At 39.6% G+C, this 21,422-nt stretch overlaps 1 protein-coding gene across 8 annotated transcripts in view; it reads left to right on the forward strand.

Moving 5' to 3' along the window:
- ATF1 (activating transcription factor 1) overlaps window positions 1-21,422 on the forward strand; it is a 79,859-nt gene that overhangs the window by 36,653 nt on the left and 21,784 nt on the right. For 3 of the 8 annotated variants that reach the window (XM_053661569.1, XM_037136704.2, XM_053661570.1), the window contains exons 2-4: window positions 13,598-13,794; window positions 14,973-15,092; window positions 17,559-17,659. In XM_053661569.1, the coding sequence (XP_053517544.1) occupies window positions 13,684-13,794; window positions 14,973-15,092; window positions 17,559-17,659 (332 nt within the window). In that variant the 5' untranslated portion in view covers window positions 13,598-13,683. The remainder of the gene's footprint in view (window positions 1-13,597; window positions 13,795-14,972; window positions 15,093-17,558; window positions 17,660-21,422) is intronic. The other 5 variants (XM_037136713.2, XM_037136724.2, XM_037136731.2 and 2 more) reach the window with 2 other exon arrangements.

A 21,422-nucleotide genomic window follows, 5' to 3' on the forward strand; every position in this document is an offset into this window, starting at 1 on the left:
TTTATCTTGGCTGAGTTTTGGTAGTTTGTGGTTTTCTTTTTTTGTTTGTTTTGGGGTTTTTTGTGTTTTTTAATTTCGTCAGTTTTTTTTAAATATATTTTATTGATTATGCCATTATAGTTGTTCTAGTTCCCCCCTTCATTCCCCTCCACCCTGCACACCCCTCCCCCACCATTTCCCCCCTTTAGTTTATGACCATGTGTCTCAAGTTCTTTAGATTCTATATTTCCCATACTATTCTTGCCCTCCCCCCCATCTATTTTCTACCTACCATCTATGCCACTTATTCTCTGTACCTTCTCCCCTTTCTCCTCCTCCCACTCCCCTGTTGCTAACCCTCCATGTGATCTTCATTTCTATGGTTCTGCTCCTGATCTAGCTGTCCTCTTACTTTCCTTTTGTTTTAGGTGTGGTTGTTAATGACTGTGAGTTTGCAGTCCTTTCACTGTTCATCTTTTTTATCTTCTTTTTCTTAGATAAGTCCCTTTAACATTTCATATAATAAGGGGTTGGTGATGATGAACTCCTTGAATTTGATCTTATCTGAGAAGCACTTTATCTGCCCTTCCATTCTAAATGAAAGCTTTGCTAGATAGAGCAGTCTTGGATGTAGGTCTTTGGATTTCATGACTTGGAATACTTCTTTCCAGCCCCTTCTTGCCTGTAGGGTCTCTTTTGAGAAATCCGCTGACAGTCTGATGGGAACTCCTTTGTAGGTGGCCGTCCCCTTATCTCTTGCTGCTTCTAGGATTCTCTCCTTCATTTTAGTCTTGGCTAATGTAATGATGACGTGCCTTGGTGTGTTCCTTCTTGGGTCCAACTTCTTTGGGACTCTCTGAGCTTCCTGGATTTCCTGGAAGTCTGTTTCCTTTTCCAGATTAGGGAGGTTCTCCTTTATTATTTGTTCAAATAAGTTTTCCACTTGCTCTTCTTCTTCCCCTTCTGGTACCTCCATAATTCGGATGTTGGAACATTTAAAGATATCCTGGAGTTTCCTAAGTCTGTCCTCATTTTTTTGAATTCTTGTTTCTTCATCCTTTTCTGTTTGGTTGTTTTGATAGTTTGTGGTTTTCAAGAAATCAATACATTCCTTTCTCTGTTGTCAATGACAAATATAGAGCTGTTTTGTAGTGTTCCCTTATTATCCATTTCATTAATGTCTGTGGGGTCTGTAATAATACAGTATTCCCTGTTTCTTTACTCATATTGGTAATCTTTGCCTTCTCTTTTTTTTCTTTGTCAATATTGTCAGAGGTTTATAGATTTTAATGCTTTCCCCCCACAGAACTATCTCTTCTATTGTTTTTTTCCTATTTTCCAGTTTTTAATTTCTTTAATGTCTGCTCATATTTATTATTCCCTTTCTTTTGCTCCCTTTGGACTTATTTGTGTTTTTTCTGGTTTCTTAAAGGAATTTGCATGATTGATTTGTGGTCTTTCCTCTTTGTTAATGAAAATATTTATGTTATTATTTTTTTCAGTGCTGTTTTAGATGCTTCTCACAAGTTTATTTTGTTGTCATATTCATTCATTTCTGTATATATTTTATATTTCTTTTGATTCTTCCTCTTTGACCAGTTAGTTAATTAGGAGTGTGTTGTTTAGTTTCCACATGTTTGAAGATGCTCTATTTGTTTGTTACTGATTTCTAGTTTTATCCCATTATGGTCAGAAAACATACTATTTACAGTTCTTTTAAATTTTAAGATTTAATTAGAATATGGTATCTTGGTGAATATTCTATGGGCACTTGAAAAGATCATTTTCATTTTAAAAGCAGATTAATAAGAGTTATAAGCAGCTCAAATTTTCTTGTCATGTATTTTGTAGATAGTGTGAAATATATTTTGTTGAATGAATGTAAATGTCTCTTAGCTTGGGAAAGTATGAGAAAATATATTTGTAAGGAATATCTAATCTCTTCAGTGGGATCTGAAAGTAAATATGGCTTAGGAAAGTATGAGGAAATGCATTTGTAAGGAATATCTAATTTTTTCAATAGGATCTGAGAGTAGATGTGATTTATAAATACTGTGCTCTAATACAATTTTGTAGTAAACATCTTATCATTTTATACTATGTCTATAGTGTTTTAATATATTGGACTTGCCCCATGAAGCTGTTAGACACAACCCCAAATTACGTATTACAAGTAATACAACTGAACTAATAGACCAAACAGGCTTATAACTTTTTTTTTAAGATTTTATTTATTTATCTTTAGAGGGGAAGGAGAGAGGGAGAGAAACATCAACGTATGGTTGCCTCTAGTGCTTTCCCTGCTGGGAAATAGCCTGCAGGGAACTGGCCTGCAACCCAGGCATGTGCCCTGACTGGGAATCGAACTGCAATCCTCTGGTTCGCAGGCCCGCACTCAATCCACTGAGCTACACCAGCCAGGGCCAGGCTCATAACTTTTTAATAGTAGGAGAACATTTATTTAGAAAGTCATAGGTATAAAAGTGACTTGTAGAAGAAATGGGCTCAGGAAACCAGTTACAGAGGCAAAATAAGGGCCCTTGGAGCTGAAGAGAGGGAGAGGTAAAGGTAAGGCACCTGGGTGGAGGACACGGGCAACGGGAAAGGCGCCAGGCGTGCTCCTGGGAGGGAGAGTGCCAAAAAGGTTCATAATTTAAATCAACCGGTATATATGGAGGAACTTAACATGAGAGGTCTTGTCTTTACAATCCTTGATAAGAGGTGAATGTTCCCCAAAATACAGAGTCAGTGTTCTAATCTACAACTGAAGTGTAGTGGTAGTAAAATAGTAATACAGTGTGTAAAGATAGTGATAGGTTACTGAAAATGTCTGGTGGTTGGAAGCTGGGGGTCTTGAGTGTATATATATGCGTTTTTTCAAGGGTAATGAGTACACATGGTAAGATTTTTTGTTGATAAAAGAGGCTTTTGTAGTAATAGGACTAAGAACAATTGTACCTTAGAAGAAAATTTAGTACATTGTATCACTTACAGCTATTCAGAGGAATCGTGAATAGCAAGTTTCTGCCCTTTAAGACTCAACATTGCTTAAATCATTAAAAAGATAATTGAGTTTGTATCTCACATATTTCATAGTCAGTGAATTTTTTGTAAATGATATGATTTTGAGTAATTATTTTACTTAAGAAGCAATTTTGTGGTTCTTTGGTATCTCTTCCCATGAAATAATAGAATATGTATGATTTTGGTCACAGAATGAATGTCAGGAACTCATTTGTAATACAACTATGCTCTCATGGAATCTATGCTAATTTTAAAAGAATGGTTAGTGTGCACTTGAGAAAAATGTATATTCTGCAACTGTTGGATACAGAGTTTTATATATTTATTAGATCAGCTTTGTTGGTTGGGTTTAAATCTTCTATATCTCTATCACTTTTGCTTGCTTGTTGCTTGAGAGAAATCTATTAATCTTCCATCATAATTGAGGACTTATTTCTCCCAGTGGTTCTTCATTTTATGCTGTGTGATTGTGTGTGTGTTTGGAGACTGTGTTATTAATGAAGGTTGATTTCAAAATTATTATATATTCCTGGAGAATTGTCCTTTTTATTTGTGTCTGTCTTTTTTGCTTTTTACCTTAAAGTCTACTTTGATACTAATGTGGGTTTAATGGCGTCTTTTTTCTGCACTTTGACTTTCAAACTTTGTGTCTTTGTTTTAGTTGTATCTCTTATTAAGAGTACATAGGTAGATTTTTTAAAAATCTAGTCTCCTAGACTCCCCTGTTCCCAGTTTTTCAATATTGTGTATTGCACTTAATGAACATTCTTAATTGTTCATGTCTGTGCTGCACATGAATTGCTTCATCAGAGGGTATGCAAATGTTTAGTTATAAAAGATACTGCAACAGTTTTACAAATTTCTACCAATTTACAAGGCCACCAGAAGTGTAGCAGATCACTGTTGGTCTATTTAAGTGCCCAAAATTGGTATTGTGAGTTTCTTTAACTTAACAGCCATTCTGGTAGCTATATGACAGTAGCTCATTGTAGTCTGGTTTGGTTTGGTTTTATGGTAGTGTAATTGACGTATTAGTTTCAGGTATATAACATAATGATTCAGCATTTGTAGGCATTGTGAATTAATCACTACAATTAAGTCTAGTTAACATCTGTCACTATACCTAGTTAAAAAATTTTTTTTTCTTGTGGTGAGAACTTTTAATGAGATTTACTTTCTTAGCAACTTTCAAATACGTAACACAGTATTTTTAACTGTAGTCACCATACTATACATTATATCCCCATGATTTATTTATTTTATAAGTGGAAGTTTGTACACATTGACCTCCTTTAACTCATTTTGCTCACTCCCAAAGCCCCCCCCCCAGCAACCAACAGTCTGTCTTTTGTTTGTTTTTAATTTATTGGTTTTTAGAGAGAGGGAGGAGAGAGAGAGAAAGAAAATTGGTTTGTTGTTCCACTTATTTATTCATTCTTTGGTTGCTTTTTGTATGTGCCCTGACAGGGGATCACACCTGCAACCTTGGCTTATTAGGATGATGCTCTTAACCAACTGCGCTACGTGGCCGAGGCCAAGATTTCATTCTTTTTATGGCTGCATAGTATTCTATTACAGCCTTCTAGACTTTTAACAGAGCTTTTGGTCCATGTACATTTAACATGGTTACATATATAGGGAGATATAGATATAAATCATATATTCAATTAACATACATATGTGTGTGTGTGTGTGTGTGTGTGTGTGTGTGTGTGTAAGTCATAAAATGGTTTAGACCTAACTTTTTCTGCACTTTTCAGCCCACGTTCTCTAATTTTTATCTTCTTTTAAATGATTTCTTCTCGTTTTATCCCAAAATCACTCGTATCAATTTGGACTGTACATAAACTAGATTACTGCTTGTTGAGTGATTGTCCCAGTTACAGCATGACTGCTTAATGAAGTCTAAAGTCAGTATTTTTACTGTCCTCTCAGATGATCCAGTGACCTTAGAACTTTCTAACTTGTTACCATTGTTAGGATTTAATTTTATCTTTTTCTCTATTAATTCCATAATTATTTTATGAAGTCAGCATTGCTTTTCCCCCTACATATTGGTCACTTTTGTTCCTCTTCACTCATTCCTACCTGTTTTCGAGATAACTCTCCTTTTACCTTAAGTGTATGTTTTAGAGAAACCTCAGCACTATGGACAATGGGGCTGGCTAATTTTTTGGTGTGGGGGGCTGACTGGATGGTAGGATGTCTGGCAGCATTCCTGGCCTTTGCCATTAAAGTCAGGAGCAATCGCGCTGTGACAACCTGAAATGTCCCTAGATGTTGCCAGATGTGGGCTTGGGGCAAAAATCACTGCTGTCCGAGAGTCACTGCTTAAGAATTTCTTTGGATACAAGTCTTCCTGTGGTGGTGATTTGACTTTTTGTTTCTTGAAAATGCCTATTTCATGTTCATTTTTAGAAGTATTTTCACTGGGCATGGAATTCTAGGTTGTTGTTATTTTCAACATGCTTAAAAAATCATTTCTCTGACTTCTGTTTTTTGTTGTTGCCTTTGAGAGAGCAGTAGACTGTTGCTGTTTTAATCTTGTTTTTCCTTTGGTTGCTTTTATAGTCTTCTCATTAGCTTTACAGCTTCCATTATGTTGTGTTTAGGGATGGCCTTGTTCTTTTATTCCACATGGGAGTTATTAGGCTTCTTGAATATATGAATTGGTATCTATCATTATTATTTTCAGCCATTTTCACATTTTGCCACAATCTACTCTCTCCTCCTCACTCTATCCTCTATGTCTCTCTCCTTTTTAAAAAAAGTATTTTATTTATTTATTTTAGAGACAGGGGAAGAGAGGGAGAGAATAGTGGTGTGTGAGAGAAACATTCATCTTTGCCTCTTGCACACCCCCCAACAGGATACCAGACTTGCAACCCAGGCATGTGCCCTGACCGGGAATTGAACCAAGGACTTTTCACTTCGCCACACCAATCAGGGCTCCTGTGTGTCTCTTAACCTGTCATATGTTTTGCCTCCCTGTGTTGCAGTTCAGGTAACTTCTTCTTGTCATCTAGCTCACTAATTTCACCATTGGCTTCGTCTAATCTGCTGGTATATCAGAAAATTTCAAGTATTATATCTTTATAGAAAATCCTGTGTGGTTCTTTTTCAAATCCACTATAGTTTTCGGTTTCCTAAAGATACTTTAAAGCTTTTCTTAAAATCTACTATTTCTTTATGAACTCAGTAAGCATAATTGTTTTTATTGTTTATATTTGATGATATCAGTATCTAAAATCATTCATGTCTAGCCCTGGCCAGTGTGGCTCAGATGTACCATAAACCAAAAGGTTGTGGGTTCAATTCCCACTCAGGGCATGTGCCTAAGCTGTAGGTTTGGCCCCCAGTTGGGTGCATATGGAATGTGTTTCTGTGTTTCTCTCTTGCATCGATGCTTCTCTCCCTCCCTTTCCTTCTCTCTAAAATCTGTAAGCATGTCCTCGGGTGAGGATTAAAAAAATAAATAAAATAAATCACTCAGATGTGATTCTGTTATCTTTGCTTCTTGCTCATGGTGCCTTATGTTAGTGGCTATTTTTTATTCTTTCCTGTCTGTTAAGCTGAAAAATTGAAAGGGAATTCTTTGTGGCCAAGAATGAGAGTGCCTTTCTCCAAAAATAATTTACTATTGCCAGGTGCCTGGAGAACTACTTTCAGGGTTTGAGACCCTTGTCTTTTTGGACCTTGGTGATGCCCACTTGGGCTGTAAATCTGCTGGAGAGTTAGTTCCATCCTTTTCAAACCTCCCCTCCTCCACACCCACACAGCTTTCCTTCTGTTACCTTACCCTCCATGTGTGGCCCTTTGGAAGGCCCAGTTTAATAGAGGTCTTCTATCTTCACCTTGGGAAAGCATTGGCCTTTTAGGTCCTCCTTTCTCAAGAGCAATTCAAGTCTGCCTCGGTAGGCAATTCTGTTTACTCTTTATTTTTTCTTGCTGTAGTTCAGCTTTTGGCCTGGTAATTTAGAATCTAGAGTCTAGTTTAGAATATAAATGAAGCAGAAGACAGAGAAGTGTCAAGAAATATGAAGGGTCTGAGCCTTTACCCTGCTTCAAAGCTAATAAGCAAGATTGCCTCAGTTTCACAGATGCTGGCAGAAGACATGAGAACCTGTTTCAGAGAAGGACTTTATAATTTGTGGCACAGCAAACTGCTTGAGCTTCATGTTTGTTCAGTTCACCTTTCCCCGTTCCCAAGTTCCATGGGGTCATGCAGAGTGGCTCCAGTGGACTCTGCCTGCAGTGGGTTTGCATCCTTGCCAAATGGAACTCCAAGGAAACACCAGACTTTTAAAGAGAGCTACTAGCAAACCTGTCCAACCTCTGCCCTGGAGGAAGACCTTACCTTTATTACTGTGGACAGCAAACAAACCTGCCCTTTGTCTTCCAAAGCTGTTCACAGTACAAACATCCTTGAAGAGACAGTCCAGAACAGAAGTTGGCACTCCTTCTGCTCAGAATATTCACAGAAACACAAAACCCATAGAGAGTCATCCCTCAACCAGAGCATAAAACAGTATATCTCCTTTTCCCCCACTGTCTCCTGTCTCTGTCTTTACATTTTTTCTAGATGACAGAAAACTAGATGATTATATTCTTTTACTTTGCTACATATATCCCCCTCTTTCCACACACTCCCATGCACCCTCTTATATGTTCATTTGGTGTGAAATTTTGCTTTTCAGACAAGCTTAAGAATAAATGCCTTATGATAAGGCATGTGTGTACTGAAACACTATTTTTAAAACTCTTTAATTGGTGTCTTTGTAATTGGCTCTGATGAAGTGAGTGTGGTTGTTGTCTGGTTTTTTTTTGTTTTGTTATCTTGAAGTTCTTTCATAGCACCTGGCCCATAGGTAACATTTATTGAATCTCGTTATCTGTTCAATCCAGAATCTTAGTCCTGATATTCGAAGGGGAATATTACCTACATTTGTTTATCTAGCCACCCCACTCCAGTTCTCCAGAGTAGTTTTCTCAAAATGTGGTACACACTCCCCACCACTAGAGGAGTCCCAGATCTGTTTGGGTAATGCATGGATGAACATTTCTATTTTATTGTATTGAACTCAAAAGCATCAAATCCTTTATTTGAAAGTTAGGGCATTGGCTGGAACGAGATGGGTTGTCAACAAATGAGAATGGTCCTGCTAAAACTCAGGGCAAAAACCACTTCTGCTGGCCATGCTGGCCTGAGGAATCTGAGAAGGTGGGCATTATCTCTTGTGCCTTACTACTTGCTGTCTATCGAAAGAGACAAGAGATAGGCGAGATAACTCACCAAGATATGAGGCTATGACCCTGGGAAGTGCTGCAAAGGATCGTGCATAGAATACATAGGATAGATAGTACAAGAGACTGCAAAGGGGGTTTTGACCTTGTTGGGAATAGGACAGCTTTGCTAAGGAAATGATTGTTGAGATCTGAAGAATAATTAGGTGTTAATTTTCCAGGAAGGAAGAGAAGTAAGACCTTTCTAGGCATGAGAATATCATGCCAAGACCTTGTAGTGGGAAAGAGCGTGAAAATAAAAGGAATTCTCACATTCCACTGGAGGCAGAACTAGGGGAATGTGGTTTGAGATGAAGCAGGAGAGGTAGGAAAGGCCATTCTGTGCAGGTCTTTGTAGACCATGGTAAGAGTTTTCAGATTATGGGTTTTAAAATAAAAATATAACATTTAATAACATTTTTTCATTATATTTCTTTTTATAGTTAACCATATGGTTATAGAAAGTGGTACTGTATTTTGTTTATCATAGTAAAATAAGACTTTCTTTTTTAAGTACATTTGAATTTACAAAAGGAAATACTTTAAAGAAAAGTAATAAGTAAATAATTGTATAGGAGATCCATGTATTTGCTGTTGTTGAGTGTGTATTCTTTACTGTGGTCAGTTTTAAGTGTTTACTATGTGTAAGTCCTGGCTGTCCAAGGGTCATTTGAATCTTTTGAGACCTAGGCGAGGTGACATTTTGTGCAAGTATAACTTAGAATTAACTATGGAAAAAAACTTAGCCCTGGCTGGTGTAGATCAGTGGATTGAGCATGGGCCTGTGAACCAAGGCATTGCTGGTTCAATTCCCAGCCAGGGCACATGCCTGGGTTGCAGGCCATGTGCCCAGTGCGGGGTGTGCTTGAGGCAGCCACACATTGATGTTTCTCCCCCTCTTTCTCCCTCCCTTCCCCTCTCCCTAAAAATAAATAAAATATTTTTTAAAAAAGAAAAAAACTTAAAACCACACAATTACAGTTAAATTATCTTTACCTTAAACTGAAAGATGTAAGTTCTGTTCATTATATTTTTCATTTGTATTTCGAATTAATAGCTCCAGTCCATTAAGAACTGAGCAGATATTCTGGGCTTCAGGGTTTAACCCCAGTTGGTAGTGTAGTAATCAGTCATTATTCCAAATGCCATTCTGTGCTTTCTTTTTCCTTGAAATGAAAAGGCAAAACAAATATACTTGTGTGGGAGGCAAACTGCAAACTGTTGAGTGAGAGGCTGTAAAACTTGATTGGCACCAAGAGAGATGTCTGGGAAAGAGCCCTGAACCACACAGGACAGGACGCTGGTACTCTTCAAAAACACTTGCTATGGAAAAGTTCAGATATATTCAGAGGAGATTACTAAGCTGAATGACCATGCTTTCCATCACCCAGTTTGGCTTCTTGTTCCTGCCACCCCCACTCCCACCGCCAGCTGGATTTATACTGAAGCAAATCCTAGATATCATTTCAGCCTTCAGTATTTTGATATATTGTATCTCTTCAATATAAGGACTCCTTTAAAGAATGTAACCACAATACTGTTATCGCACCTAAAAAGATTATTTCTTAATATCATCAAATATTCATCAGCACTTAAAATTTCCCTGACACATAATGAACAGTTGAACCAGGATCCAAATAAGACAAATATGTGTAGGCTCCTCCTCTTCTTTTTTCCCTACCTTTTGTTTTTTACCTATTACTCATTTAGTCTTCACTATAACTCTGAAAAAGATAGTATCACCTGTTTACAAAGGAGGAAACTCAAGTCCTGAAAGGTTAAGTAACCTTTGCTCAGCATTACAGAGCTAATGAGTGCCTTTAACTGAAAATCAGCTTAAGCCTGTCTGACTCCAAAGCCCATGTGCCTTTCTGGAGTTAGAATATTTTGAATTTAAACTCTGGCTGAATAGAGGCCTTTTCCCCATGCCACTGTACTGAGTCCCCGCCCTCCCTCACCCGAGTGTTTCCAGTCCAGGAATCCCCTAATTAGGGGGCTAAGCAGCATGCTAATATTTGCCCACTCACCTCTTATAAGAGGAACTTTGGGCTCAACTAATCCCATGGAATGAGAGGAAACCAGAGGCTTTAAGTCCTGCAGCTTCCAGTTTAACCAGAGCAGCTCAGGAAACATTCTTTTCTCTTTCATCCTCCTTTTTCCATTTTTTTTAAATTTATTTATTTTTTTAAATTGATTATGCTGTTACATTTGTTCTATTCCCCCCTTCATTCCCCTCCACCCTGCCCCCCCATCCCCACCATTACCCCCCTTTAGTTTATGTCCATGTGTCTCAAGTCCTTTAGGTTCTATATTTCCCATGCTATTCTTGCCCCCCCCATCTATTTTCTATCTACTGTCTATGCTACTTATTTTCTGTACCTTCTCCCCCCTCCTCCTCCCACTCCCCTGTTGCTAACCCTCCTTGAGATCTTCATTTCTATGTTTCCACTCCTGATCTAGCTGTCCTTTTAGTTTGCTTTCATTTTAGGTGTGGTTGTTAATAACTGTGAGTTTGTTGTCCTTTCACGGTTCATGTTTCTTTAACTTCTTTTTCTTAGATAAGTCCCTTTAACATTTCATATAATAAGGGCTTGGTGATGATGAACTCCTTGACTTTGATCTTATCTGAGAAGCACCTTATCTGTCCTTCCATTCTAAATGAGAGTTTTGCTGGATAGAGCAATCTTGGTTGTAGGTCTTTAGATTTCATGACTTGGAATATTTCTTTCCAGCTCCTTCTTGCCTGTAAGGTCTCTTTTGAGAAATCTGCTGACAGTCTGATGGGGACTCCTTTGTAGGTGACTGTCCCCTTAGCTCTTGCTGCTTCTAGGATTCTCTCCTTCATTTTAATTTTGGCTAATGTAATTATGATGTGCCTTGGTGTGTTTCTTCTTGAGTCCAACTTTTTTGGTACTCTCTGAGCTTCTTGGATTTCTTGGAAGTCTATTTCCTTTGCCAGATTGGGGAAATTCTCCCTTATTATTTGTTCAAATAAGTTTTCCACTGGTGGCTGTGCCTTTCCCCCTTCTGGTACCCCTATAATTCGGATATTGGAGCGTTTAAAGATGTCCTGGAGGTTCCTAAGACTCTCCTCATTTCTTTGAATTCTTGCTCCTTGACTCTTTTCCGTTTGGCCATTATTTGCTTTCTTCTGGTCCACTCCATTGATGTGAGTCCCGGTTTCCTTTTCATCGCTATTGGTTTCCTGTGGAATTCCATTCATTTCCATTAGTTTAGCCTTCATATGTTTCTCTAATTTGTGGCTATAATCAGCCAGATCTGTGAGGATCCTGATGACCAGTGTTTTAAACTGTGCGTCTGAGAGTTTTGCTATTTCTTCGTCGCTTAGATTTATCTCTGGGGCTTTGAGGTCTTCTTGCGACATATTTGGTCTGTTCTGGCCCTTTAAGTGTGAGAAGCGGCGCCTTGGACTCCCAGGTCGCTGGGTTGTGACGCTGTATGTGGAGGCGTGGTCAGAGCGGGGAAATGGCGGCGCCCTCTACCCCCGCGGCCGGTCTAACCGCCCACTCCCTCGCCTGTCCGCTCGCGCGCAAATAGGCCACCGCAGTCAACACGCAGTACCGCCTCCCCACTGTCTCCTCTGCAGTCGCTCACCCGGTGGGTTGCTCGGTCGCTCACTAGGTCCAATCCTGCGTTTGGAACCCGTGCGTCTGGATTCGCGTCTGGATTCCGCGCCTGGGTCCGTCCGACCGAGTCCTCCTGTGCAACCCCTCACCAGACGCCGGTTTCGCCCCTTACCAGTCGGGCTGAAGAATTTGTTGTTAACGGACTTCCGAAAAGTTCAATTTTCCGTGTTCTGGTTGTGTTTTCTGATGCTAATATTTAGTTGTCCCTAAACTTGGTTGTGTGAGAAGGCACGGCACATCCACCTATACCTCCATCTTGGCGGAACTCCCTTTTTCAATTTTTTTAAAGATTTTAATTTATTTATTTTTAGAGAGGGATACAGAGAGAAACCTCAATGTGTGGTTGCCTCTCATGTGGCCCCCACTGGGGACCTGGCCCTCAACCCAGGCATGTTCCCTGACTAGGAATCGAACCGGAGACCCTTTGGTTCGCAGCCTGCACTCAATCCACTGAGCTACGCCAGCCAGGGCTTTCCTCCTTTTTCTTTAAAGGATTTATTTATTTATATTTAGAGAGGGGAAGGGAGGGAGAAAGAGGAGAGAAACATCAATGTGTGGTTGCCTCTTGCATGCCCCCTACTGGGGACCTGGCCCATGGCATGTGCCCTGACTGGGAATGGAACCAGTGACTCTTTGGTTCTCAGGCTGGCACTCAATCCACTGAGCTACACCAGCCAGGGGTCTTTCCTTCTTCCAAAACCTTCAGAGAGGAGTTCTGAGGTTGGAGCCATAGTGTACTCAGGTTCTCCATCTCTGAGATCTAGAACTGCACTGTTCAGTATGGCAGCCACTAGCCGGAAGTGGGTATTTCAATATTTACTTAAATTACTTAAATAAAAGTGAAAAAATTAGTCTCTCAGTCACAGTAGCTACATTTAAAATGCTTGATACATCTGGCTATTGACTGCCATTTTGGACAGTGCAGATGGAGAACATTTCCATCATTGCAGATAGCTCTGTTACTGCTGAAAAGTAATGATGGAGGCGGTCATCTGTGTTTCAGCCTCTGGTTAAAATTGGAGGAATAGCTCACTCTTTTCCTCCTTTAAGAGAGAGCTCAGGATTTAAATGATCATGTTCAACAGTGGGGATGGGAAGACACCAGGCTTTTCGAGCCTGAATAATGAGCCTTTTGTATTTTGTGATGTTGAAACAGTAATAATAAGAGGGAGGGACAACCACAAGCTAAAACAAAATCTGGTGCTTTTTTTTTTCCTTTCCACCAATCAGACCCACAGTCTGCACAAAAATCACTAGGATTCCACCCTGGCTGGTGTAGCTCAGTGGATTGAGTGCCAGCTGCAAACCAAAGGGTCACCGGTTCAATTCCCAGTCAGGGCACATGCCTGGGTTGCAGGCCAGGTCCCCAGTATGGGGTGTGTGAGAGGCGACCTCACATTGATACTTCTCTCCTTCTCTTTCTCCTTCTTTTCCCCTCTCTCTAAAAATGAATAAATAAAAAATTTTAAAAACCACTAGGATTCTCAAAAACCATAAAAGAATGGTTGCTTTTATTCTTTTAAGAAATGTGCATTAATCCCATTAAGGGTCCCCTTTAGTTGAGTGATTGGCTTAAGTTGGAATCTGAAAGGTATGGGGACTTTTTATTTTTCTGAGCCTGATAATAACTCTAGATCTGGCTCTTAAGATTTGTGAATTCTCAGTTTATTTTTACAGTTTAATTTCGATATCCCCATATCAAAGTACTGTCAAAGAGATACAAAGCTGGACACTTGTCAAAGACAGCAAGATGGATTTCATTCAAACACGTGTGGTAGGGAAGAGACTCCAGCATAAATTGAGTTCACCTGTGCTGAATAAACGGCGGGACACCGGGGTATGCTGCAGAAAAGTACTGAAGGTGAGGGAGGTTGGTCATGTTGATTAAGCCATCTGTTTTACTAATTGGTGCTTAGTGAAGTTAGGCTCCTACCCTCCCACAGAAGGGGTTGGGGCAGGAATAAGGTCCCTGCCCTTCTTGGTGATTACATTTCAAATTCTGGGTTGTAGAACAGTTACATCTTAAAGGTCAGAGAAAGGATTTACAACTGCAAGTGTTCTAAAGTAAATGCTCTGAGAAAAATGAGGTCAGGGGCCTATAGTCATGTTTTGGCTGGAACAAACAGTGAATTCTTTTGGCAGCATTGAACTTTCTCAGGCAGGCATTTTAAGGGGGCTAGAGTAATCCTAGGGACGTGGCCTTGAGCTAGTAGAAGATGTGGTAGAATTTGCTCGTGTCCATATTGCCTGTACAGGGGGACGGGGGGGCGTAGATGGATGGAGCCCTTTGTGTTGAGAATTTACATTTCTTAGTAGCTGGATAAAAGTTTATATACAAAATTTCATGACAGGCATTTGGGGGAAATGATAGACTGGAATTTAATTCAGTCTTGGGAAGGGGAAAGAAACGTCAATGAAAGGGACTACTTGTTTAGGGACTTGATGCAAACAGGGAGCAGTCAGGAAGGTGACTTTCAGAGCCTGAGAAGCAATTTGGAGAGAGAGAGAGAGTGTGTGTGTGTGTGTGTGTGTAAGTCCAAAATGAGTGGTATGAACTAAAGTAGTCCAGAAGGCAGCGAGAAATCTCTGTTAACTGAAAATATCCAAGAAAGCTTCTTAAAAGAGGAATATATCTGAGAAAGCCTTGAGGGATGATGGATGGGCTTTAAGAATTCTGTGTTTTTGCACACTCAATTCCTCTGCCCAAAATACCTTCCACCTGCCTCCCCTGTACACACCTTCGGGGAATTGTGTATCCTTCAAACCCAGCTGAAGTAGCTCCCTTTCTTAGCTCCCACAGTACAGTACTCTTTACTTTTCCTCTTAAATTACAGCTCTTACTGTTTGTTGTAGTCGGTTTGTACTCTTAACCCCTAGTGCAGTCTCCAGCCCACAGAAGATATCTAATGTTTGGTTAATAGATGTAGTTAAACATAATAAGCTCTGAAATGTGTTTTCCAGTGTTAAGTAAGAACTCCGCTATTTTATGTGTATAGGTACAATATATATTTTGTTAATTGAATTTTTATTTGTTCTTAGATGTCATTAAGAGGATCTGCGCCAGTGACAATTGTACCTCTTCCTGGAGAGCAAGTACAGGTTCAGGGGGTCATCCAGACAGCTCAGTCTTCTGTAATTCACCCACCACACGTGCAAACGGTACAGAAATTCAAAGACTTAGTGGTCGAGAGAGGGGACTTACAGTTATATCCTAAGTCTTCAGACATATTGAAGTTGCTGTAGTTACTATATTGTAAACCAAGATAATAAAGTTGCCATGGAAATTAGACTATAGAGTAAATTAGGCAAATAGAAAACTTTTAGAATTTCTACTTTCAGAAGACAATTTTAGGGGAAATTATTGCTTAGAATCTAAGGAAATGACTTCTTACAGGAAAGCACCCTTTTTTGTTGCAGCGGTATCTGTCCCTGCACACACACACAAAAAAATCGAAGCAGGGGTGATGATGTGAGGGGCTTAACAAAGAAAGAAAATACATAATGCTTTATGGAGGTCAAATAAAAGTAAGTTCTCATAGTTGAGCAAAGTTCTCCTTTGTATCTCTCTACCTTCATGTTAACACCTGACAGCACCAGGAAGGGAAGCGTCCCGGTTCCTTTCCTCCCTGTTCTTTCTCCCTGTCTTGTCTTTTGGCCTCTGTGAGTGTCATACTGCCCTTGGTCATCTCTCATTTTTAGAAGTAGCTATCCTAGAAGAAGCTGTAGACCTCATTTTTCTTCCTGAATATATAGTGTTTGGCAATACTGTCAGCTCTAGAGCTGCATTTTTATGTGGTTTTCCTGTATGAAAGGTGGGTGCGGCGTGGATATTTTGGTTTTTGTATGAAGGGTTTACTCGCACTTACTAGTACTGTCATTAAAGAGAAATACTTGATCTTTGGCATAAGTAATCTTTTAGTTTTAGAAATTACCTTCTTATTTGAATTCAGTAGGAGGCTTGGGAGTAAACTTAAGGACAGTGAAAACAGTTAAAATTTTAAGTAGAAATGGTATATTCATGATGCTGAAGGAAACATAAAAGTGACAGATTTTTCTTAATTATTTTTTGTTATTATTATTTCTTAATTATTATAAGTTGTGACCAATTCTTTCTAATCTGTCAAAAAAGATTTAATGTAAGGTATAAATAAGTAGTGTACACTAAACTTGTTTTTGAAGATTACAGAATGTAAAACAAGTTTCTCTGGACATGTAAAATCTAAGTCTAAATAATTCAGGGGAAGACTTTCTATAGCGAGTAATAGTAGAGAATTGATTTATATCCTTTCTAGAAGCCTGTTGGAATTATTTTTTTTAATGTCATCTTTTTTTAAGATTTTATTTATTTTTTCAAAAGAGGGGAAGGGAAGGAGGAAAAGGGGGAGCGAAACTCTCATATACATCCAACCAGGGACCAAACCTGCCACCCAGGCATGTGCCGTGACTGGTAATCAAATCGGGGACCTTTTTCACTTTGCGGGACAACGCCCAGTCCCCTGAGCCACACCAGTCAGGGCTGGATTATTTATTTTTAAATGAAGGTGAAGTCAGGTGTTACAATGCAAATTTGGTCAACTGTTAGGAAATTTAATACATTTAAAAAATTGAAAACAACTTGTTTTCTCAAATGTAAGATATTATTTATGACTTGAAACTTGCCAGTGGTTATTGTATTGACATAGTTTTAAAGGGTTTGTTATTCATAATAATTAACATTTAATGTGCGCTTGCCATGCACTGAGTGCTTTACATGTGTAAACTAATTTAATTGCGAAGTGAGATAAAGGCATTGCAGAGTTTTAAGTAGCATATGTTTATGCCTGCCCTTGCCAGTGACCTCCACCGTGCTAAATCTAACGGTCTGTTTCAGCCCTTGTTTTACATCACTGGTTAGTACCATTTGACTCGGTTGGTCACTCTTCTCCTCAGGACACTGCGTCCTCTACCTTTGCAAAGGCACCCCACTCATTTGGTATTCTTCTGCCCCACCCATTTTCCATTTGATTTGTTGGTTCCTCCCATTCTTCTAACCTCTTCATGTTAGAATGTTCCTGGGTTTTGTTCTTGTTCTCTTCCCTACATTTTTCCCAGGATTGAGCCTGTCCAGTCTTACTTTCTAAAAAACTGTGATTCCCAAATGTATATGTAGCCCAGACCTTTTCTCTGACTCACAGATTTGCATGCTCAGCAACTTCCTGGATGTCATTATCTAATAATGAAATATTAATTGGGTATCCAATAGTATTTCAAAGTTAGAATGTCCAAAATCCAAATCAGATCGCATTAATTATTTTCAAAAAAACTTGGAGTATTGTGCCTCAGTATAGAAATAGGTGGAGATCAGCCATTAGTTTTCACAACTCAAGTGAAAAGTATTGCTTACTTTGAGCATAAATTTTCTTCTTAGTTCTAAGCCACTTGTACTGTACATTTCCTCAATTACTTTGGGCTCCTGAAATATACTTTCTCCTTTTTCCATTTTCTTTTGTTTCTTTCTTTTAAGACCTTAGATTTAATGAGAAGTGAATTTGAGTTGTAAGAGACAGGTCATTTTTCTGAAAGTAAAAATTAAATTCTTTTTCCACCTGCATTGTTCATCATAGTAAAACCAGTTCTGTTTTTTAGGTATCGTCTTTATCAGAAAGTGAAGAATCTCAGGACTCATCTGACAGTATAGGCTCCTCACAGAAAGCGCACGGGATCCTGGCACGGCGCCCGTCTTACCGGTGAGTGCTCTACGTCACACCCTGCATGTGCTGTGAAGCCAAATGGTTTCCAGTGGTGCTGGGTAACAACGAACTGCATAGAGACGGCGGAGCATGTGTTTTTATTCAGGAAGGGATTGGTGAGACAAACAGATTCGAGCCAGATTATAATTGGCCCAAGTTGCTCTGCTAAAGAGGAATTTAGACTTACCTGTTGGCAAAATAATTAGATTTCCACATTTACTTGTACATGGTTAACTTTAATAGCGATATGAAAGAAGGGCTATAGATTTTATGTCTTGAATTACTTTGTGTTCTCTTTCTTAACTTCTGACTCTGGGCTTTTGTTCCTTATCTGTCCCTTTGCTGAAACACATTGTTCTGCATTCTCTGTAACTCCTGCATATTCTTGAGGCCTTACTTCCTCCTGGAAACCTTTCTAATTGCTTTCTCTCCAACCTCCCAAATACCTCCAGGGCCAGATTATGTCTATTTCTCCTGTGACATCCTTTCACTGACCTGTTACAGTGCTTATCTCATCCTGTTGGAAATCCAGTATATTTAAGGGTATGGCCCTATGTTATTTTCTGTGATCTAAGAGCCTAGCAAAATGACCATACAAGATTAGTATCAATAATTGTTGAATGAATGGAGAGCTGACAGTAGTATGACTGATTGACAGAAAACTGTTGAAATAATCTCAGTGATTCCGTATGGGTAGTGGGATAGCTCTGGAGTAGGCGGACTTGAGACATTGCTGTGGTAGAATTGACCAATCTGATGACTAGGTAGATGGTAGGGGGGACAGGAAATGAAATCCTGTCTTTGAAACATAAGCAAACGCAGTAAGTTTTTTGATGTTATGAGAGAACCACTATCTGTGTCATTCCTGCCTGGTAGAATGAGTGAGAAAGACTTTATAAAAGGTGTGGTTTAGATCACCATCAATCTGATCAATTTTTTGAGATAGGGACAGGGAGGAGTTTTGCATAGGCAGGAAAAGAGCTTCTTAGACAGAGGGAACAGGGTAATCAAAGGTAGGTTTTATGGAAAGAAGAAGATTGGCCTGTTCTGGGAATTGGGAATTTAAGGTGCGATGAGGAAGGGGAGGTTTATCAAGAAAAGGTAAATAGATTACTCAGAACCCTGTTACAAAATGGAAGGAGATATAAGCAACAGGAATGGTCTGTTAGTTTGCAAATTGGCCCCTATATACAAAGGACGAGCAGAGACCAAAGGAAAACACAAACCACTCCAAATTGGTAGGTGGCAAATTTAATAATAAGCTAGAGAATTTACAAGTGGCTGCACAATGATTAGAGCTGCTTCTCCCTGCCCCACCAGAATCTTAAAAGTTTATTTAGGGTTCTTAACTGGGTTCAGTCACATACATCATTACATATGAGTGATCACCAGCCAAACTGCTCTGACATCAGTTTGTGGCTGCTACAATCTGGCCCTTTTTCTAGGCATCTGTGTACCAGGCAGGCATCAGCAGGAATTTCCATCACTCCCTCTCTCCAGCCTCGTGGGCCACCACAGGAACAGGGGCAGGAACATTTGGAGGATCTACATACTCTACAGAGTAGCACGGGCATTTCTAGAGACATTGAGCTGGTGGACGGTGCTCCTCTATTGCAGATAGGTGTGTCACTTAGTCACAGTGGGGTCTGAGCCCTGGCAGAGGTGAGTCGATGGCGGCTTTTGACTAGATTTTGGGCAAGGAACTTCTACAGCAGTCTGAATTTGGAAAGCACCACACACACACACACACACACACCATTTTTCTTCAGTCATTGTAGTCAGTGTTTTAGTTATCTCCTAGGGTGTTTGCATTTCAGACATGGTAAGATTTGTAACTTCAAGGGACAGAGAAAGAATGCAAGTTTTCTTCTAGGAGTTTTGAGGTATATTTCTTTTATCACGAGTCTAGTATGATTGCTGTTTGAAATGTTCCTTTTTTATTAAGATGGAGTGCAGAATGGGGCACTCCATGTGTTTTATTGTCAATTACCACACATCATCCCCTTTGCTCACCTCACTTTCCCAGGGATTCTCCCTCTTAGCATCCTAAGAGGATGCCTCTCAGGCTTTGTCATAGCACTCGACTCTTAATCCATGACAGTTTATAACCTCTTAGCTTTGAAAAATGATGTTCTACATACGGTCTCTAGCTTATTATTCTTCTCTCCCACCTTGTCTGCTAGTCCTGAGGCTGGCAAAGTAGTAGATGGCTGCATATTCTCCTCTCTTCTCAACACTTCCTCCAACTTATCAACTCGAGCTTTAGCCTCTAGATGGGCATGGCGGCCAGCCAAACAGCCCACAGTATAGGCCAGCCCACTGCGGCAGCCATTTGTTTCTCTTTTTTGCTACAGTGCAGTGTGTACAGTTTTTTTAAAAAGTATTGAAGCAGATAGCATTTTCAAGGTATCCCCATGCTCACTTAGTGGTCCACAAGCTTAGCATCTAACATACAGACAAACCCTTCCCAAACAGAGGTTGATGGCCAACTGTTAGTTCAAAGACTGGCCCTGGTACACAGATGTCAAGAGGCAGACCACTCCAGGTTGGTGAATGACAGGTGTAATAAGCAAGGGAACTTACTTACAAAGCTTGTTTTGGGTGGCTGCAAGATGAGTAAATCTCTGCACCACTGCCAGAATCTTAAAAGTTTACATAGAGGCCTTAACTGGATTCAGTCACATGTACCATCCCAGTGGTTTCAACAACACCTTGCTCTCTCAAGGCTGTGTCCTTGGGAACAGCTCCCACTGTGAGAATAGTAGATAGAGTGCACATTCCAAGGACTGAGTAGGGAATAAGGAGGTTGGTTGGTTGGTTGGTTAAGAGAGGGGAAGGGAGGGAAAGAAACATTGATTGGTTGCCTCTTGCACTCTCCCCACCTGGAGACCAGACCTACAACCCAGGTATGTGCCCTCACCTGCAACCTTTTGCCTTGCGGTGTGATGCCCCACCCACACTGGTAAGGGTGGGATGAGGAGCATTTCATTGCCCAGGCTTCATTCAGCCTGTGGGTTTCTTCAGATATATAACCAGAAGTGGAAATTCTGGGTCATAGGGCAGTTCTGTTTTTTTAGTTTCTTGAAAAATGTACCTCTATACTTTTTTCATACTGCATTCCCACAATACTGCATAAGGATTCCCTTTTCAGAGAAATGTTATTTAAACGTTCTAACAATTAAGGGTGAAATCTCCTGAAATAAATGGAAAGATGGGAATTCAGCAAAAAATAGAAAAGGAAAAACATACAGAAATGCTAGAGCTTAGAAATGCAGTAACAGCAATAAAACCTAACTGGATGGGTTTGATAGGAGACTAGAGATAAGGAGGGAGTCAACTTCAAAGATAGATCAATGGAAATTATCCAATCAGAACAATAGAGATTGGAAAAATTAACAAGGTTCGGTGTCTTATGAGATAAATATGTTAGATCTTTTGGTATTAAGTCACAGGAGAGGAAAATGTATGTTGCAAAAAATTTTGAAGAAATAATGACTAAAATGTCCCCCAACTTAGTAAAAACCTACAGATTCAAAAAACTCAGCAAACCCTAAATAGGATTAAAAACAAATTCCTGCCCAAACATATCATAATCAAACTGCTAAAAACTAAAGACAAAATCTCTTGAGCATTCAAAGAAAAGGACATGTTACTTACAAGGGAACTAGTGTATGAATGACTTACAGATTTTGCATCAAAATCCATAGAGGCCAGAAGGAAATGAAATAACATTTTAAAGTGCTGAAAGAACTGTCAATCC

The sequence above is a fragment of the Artibeus jamaicensis genome, unplaced genomic scaffold (genome assembly GCF_021234435.1).
Source record: "Artibeus jamaicensis isolate MK-2021 breed Jamaican fruit bat unplaced genomic scaffold, CSHL_Jam_final contig_233, whole genome shotgun sequence".
In the NCBI taxonomy this organism is placed as follows: Eukaryota; Metazoa; Chordata; class Mammalia; order Chiroptera; family Phyllostomidae; genus Artibeus; species Artibeus jamaicensis.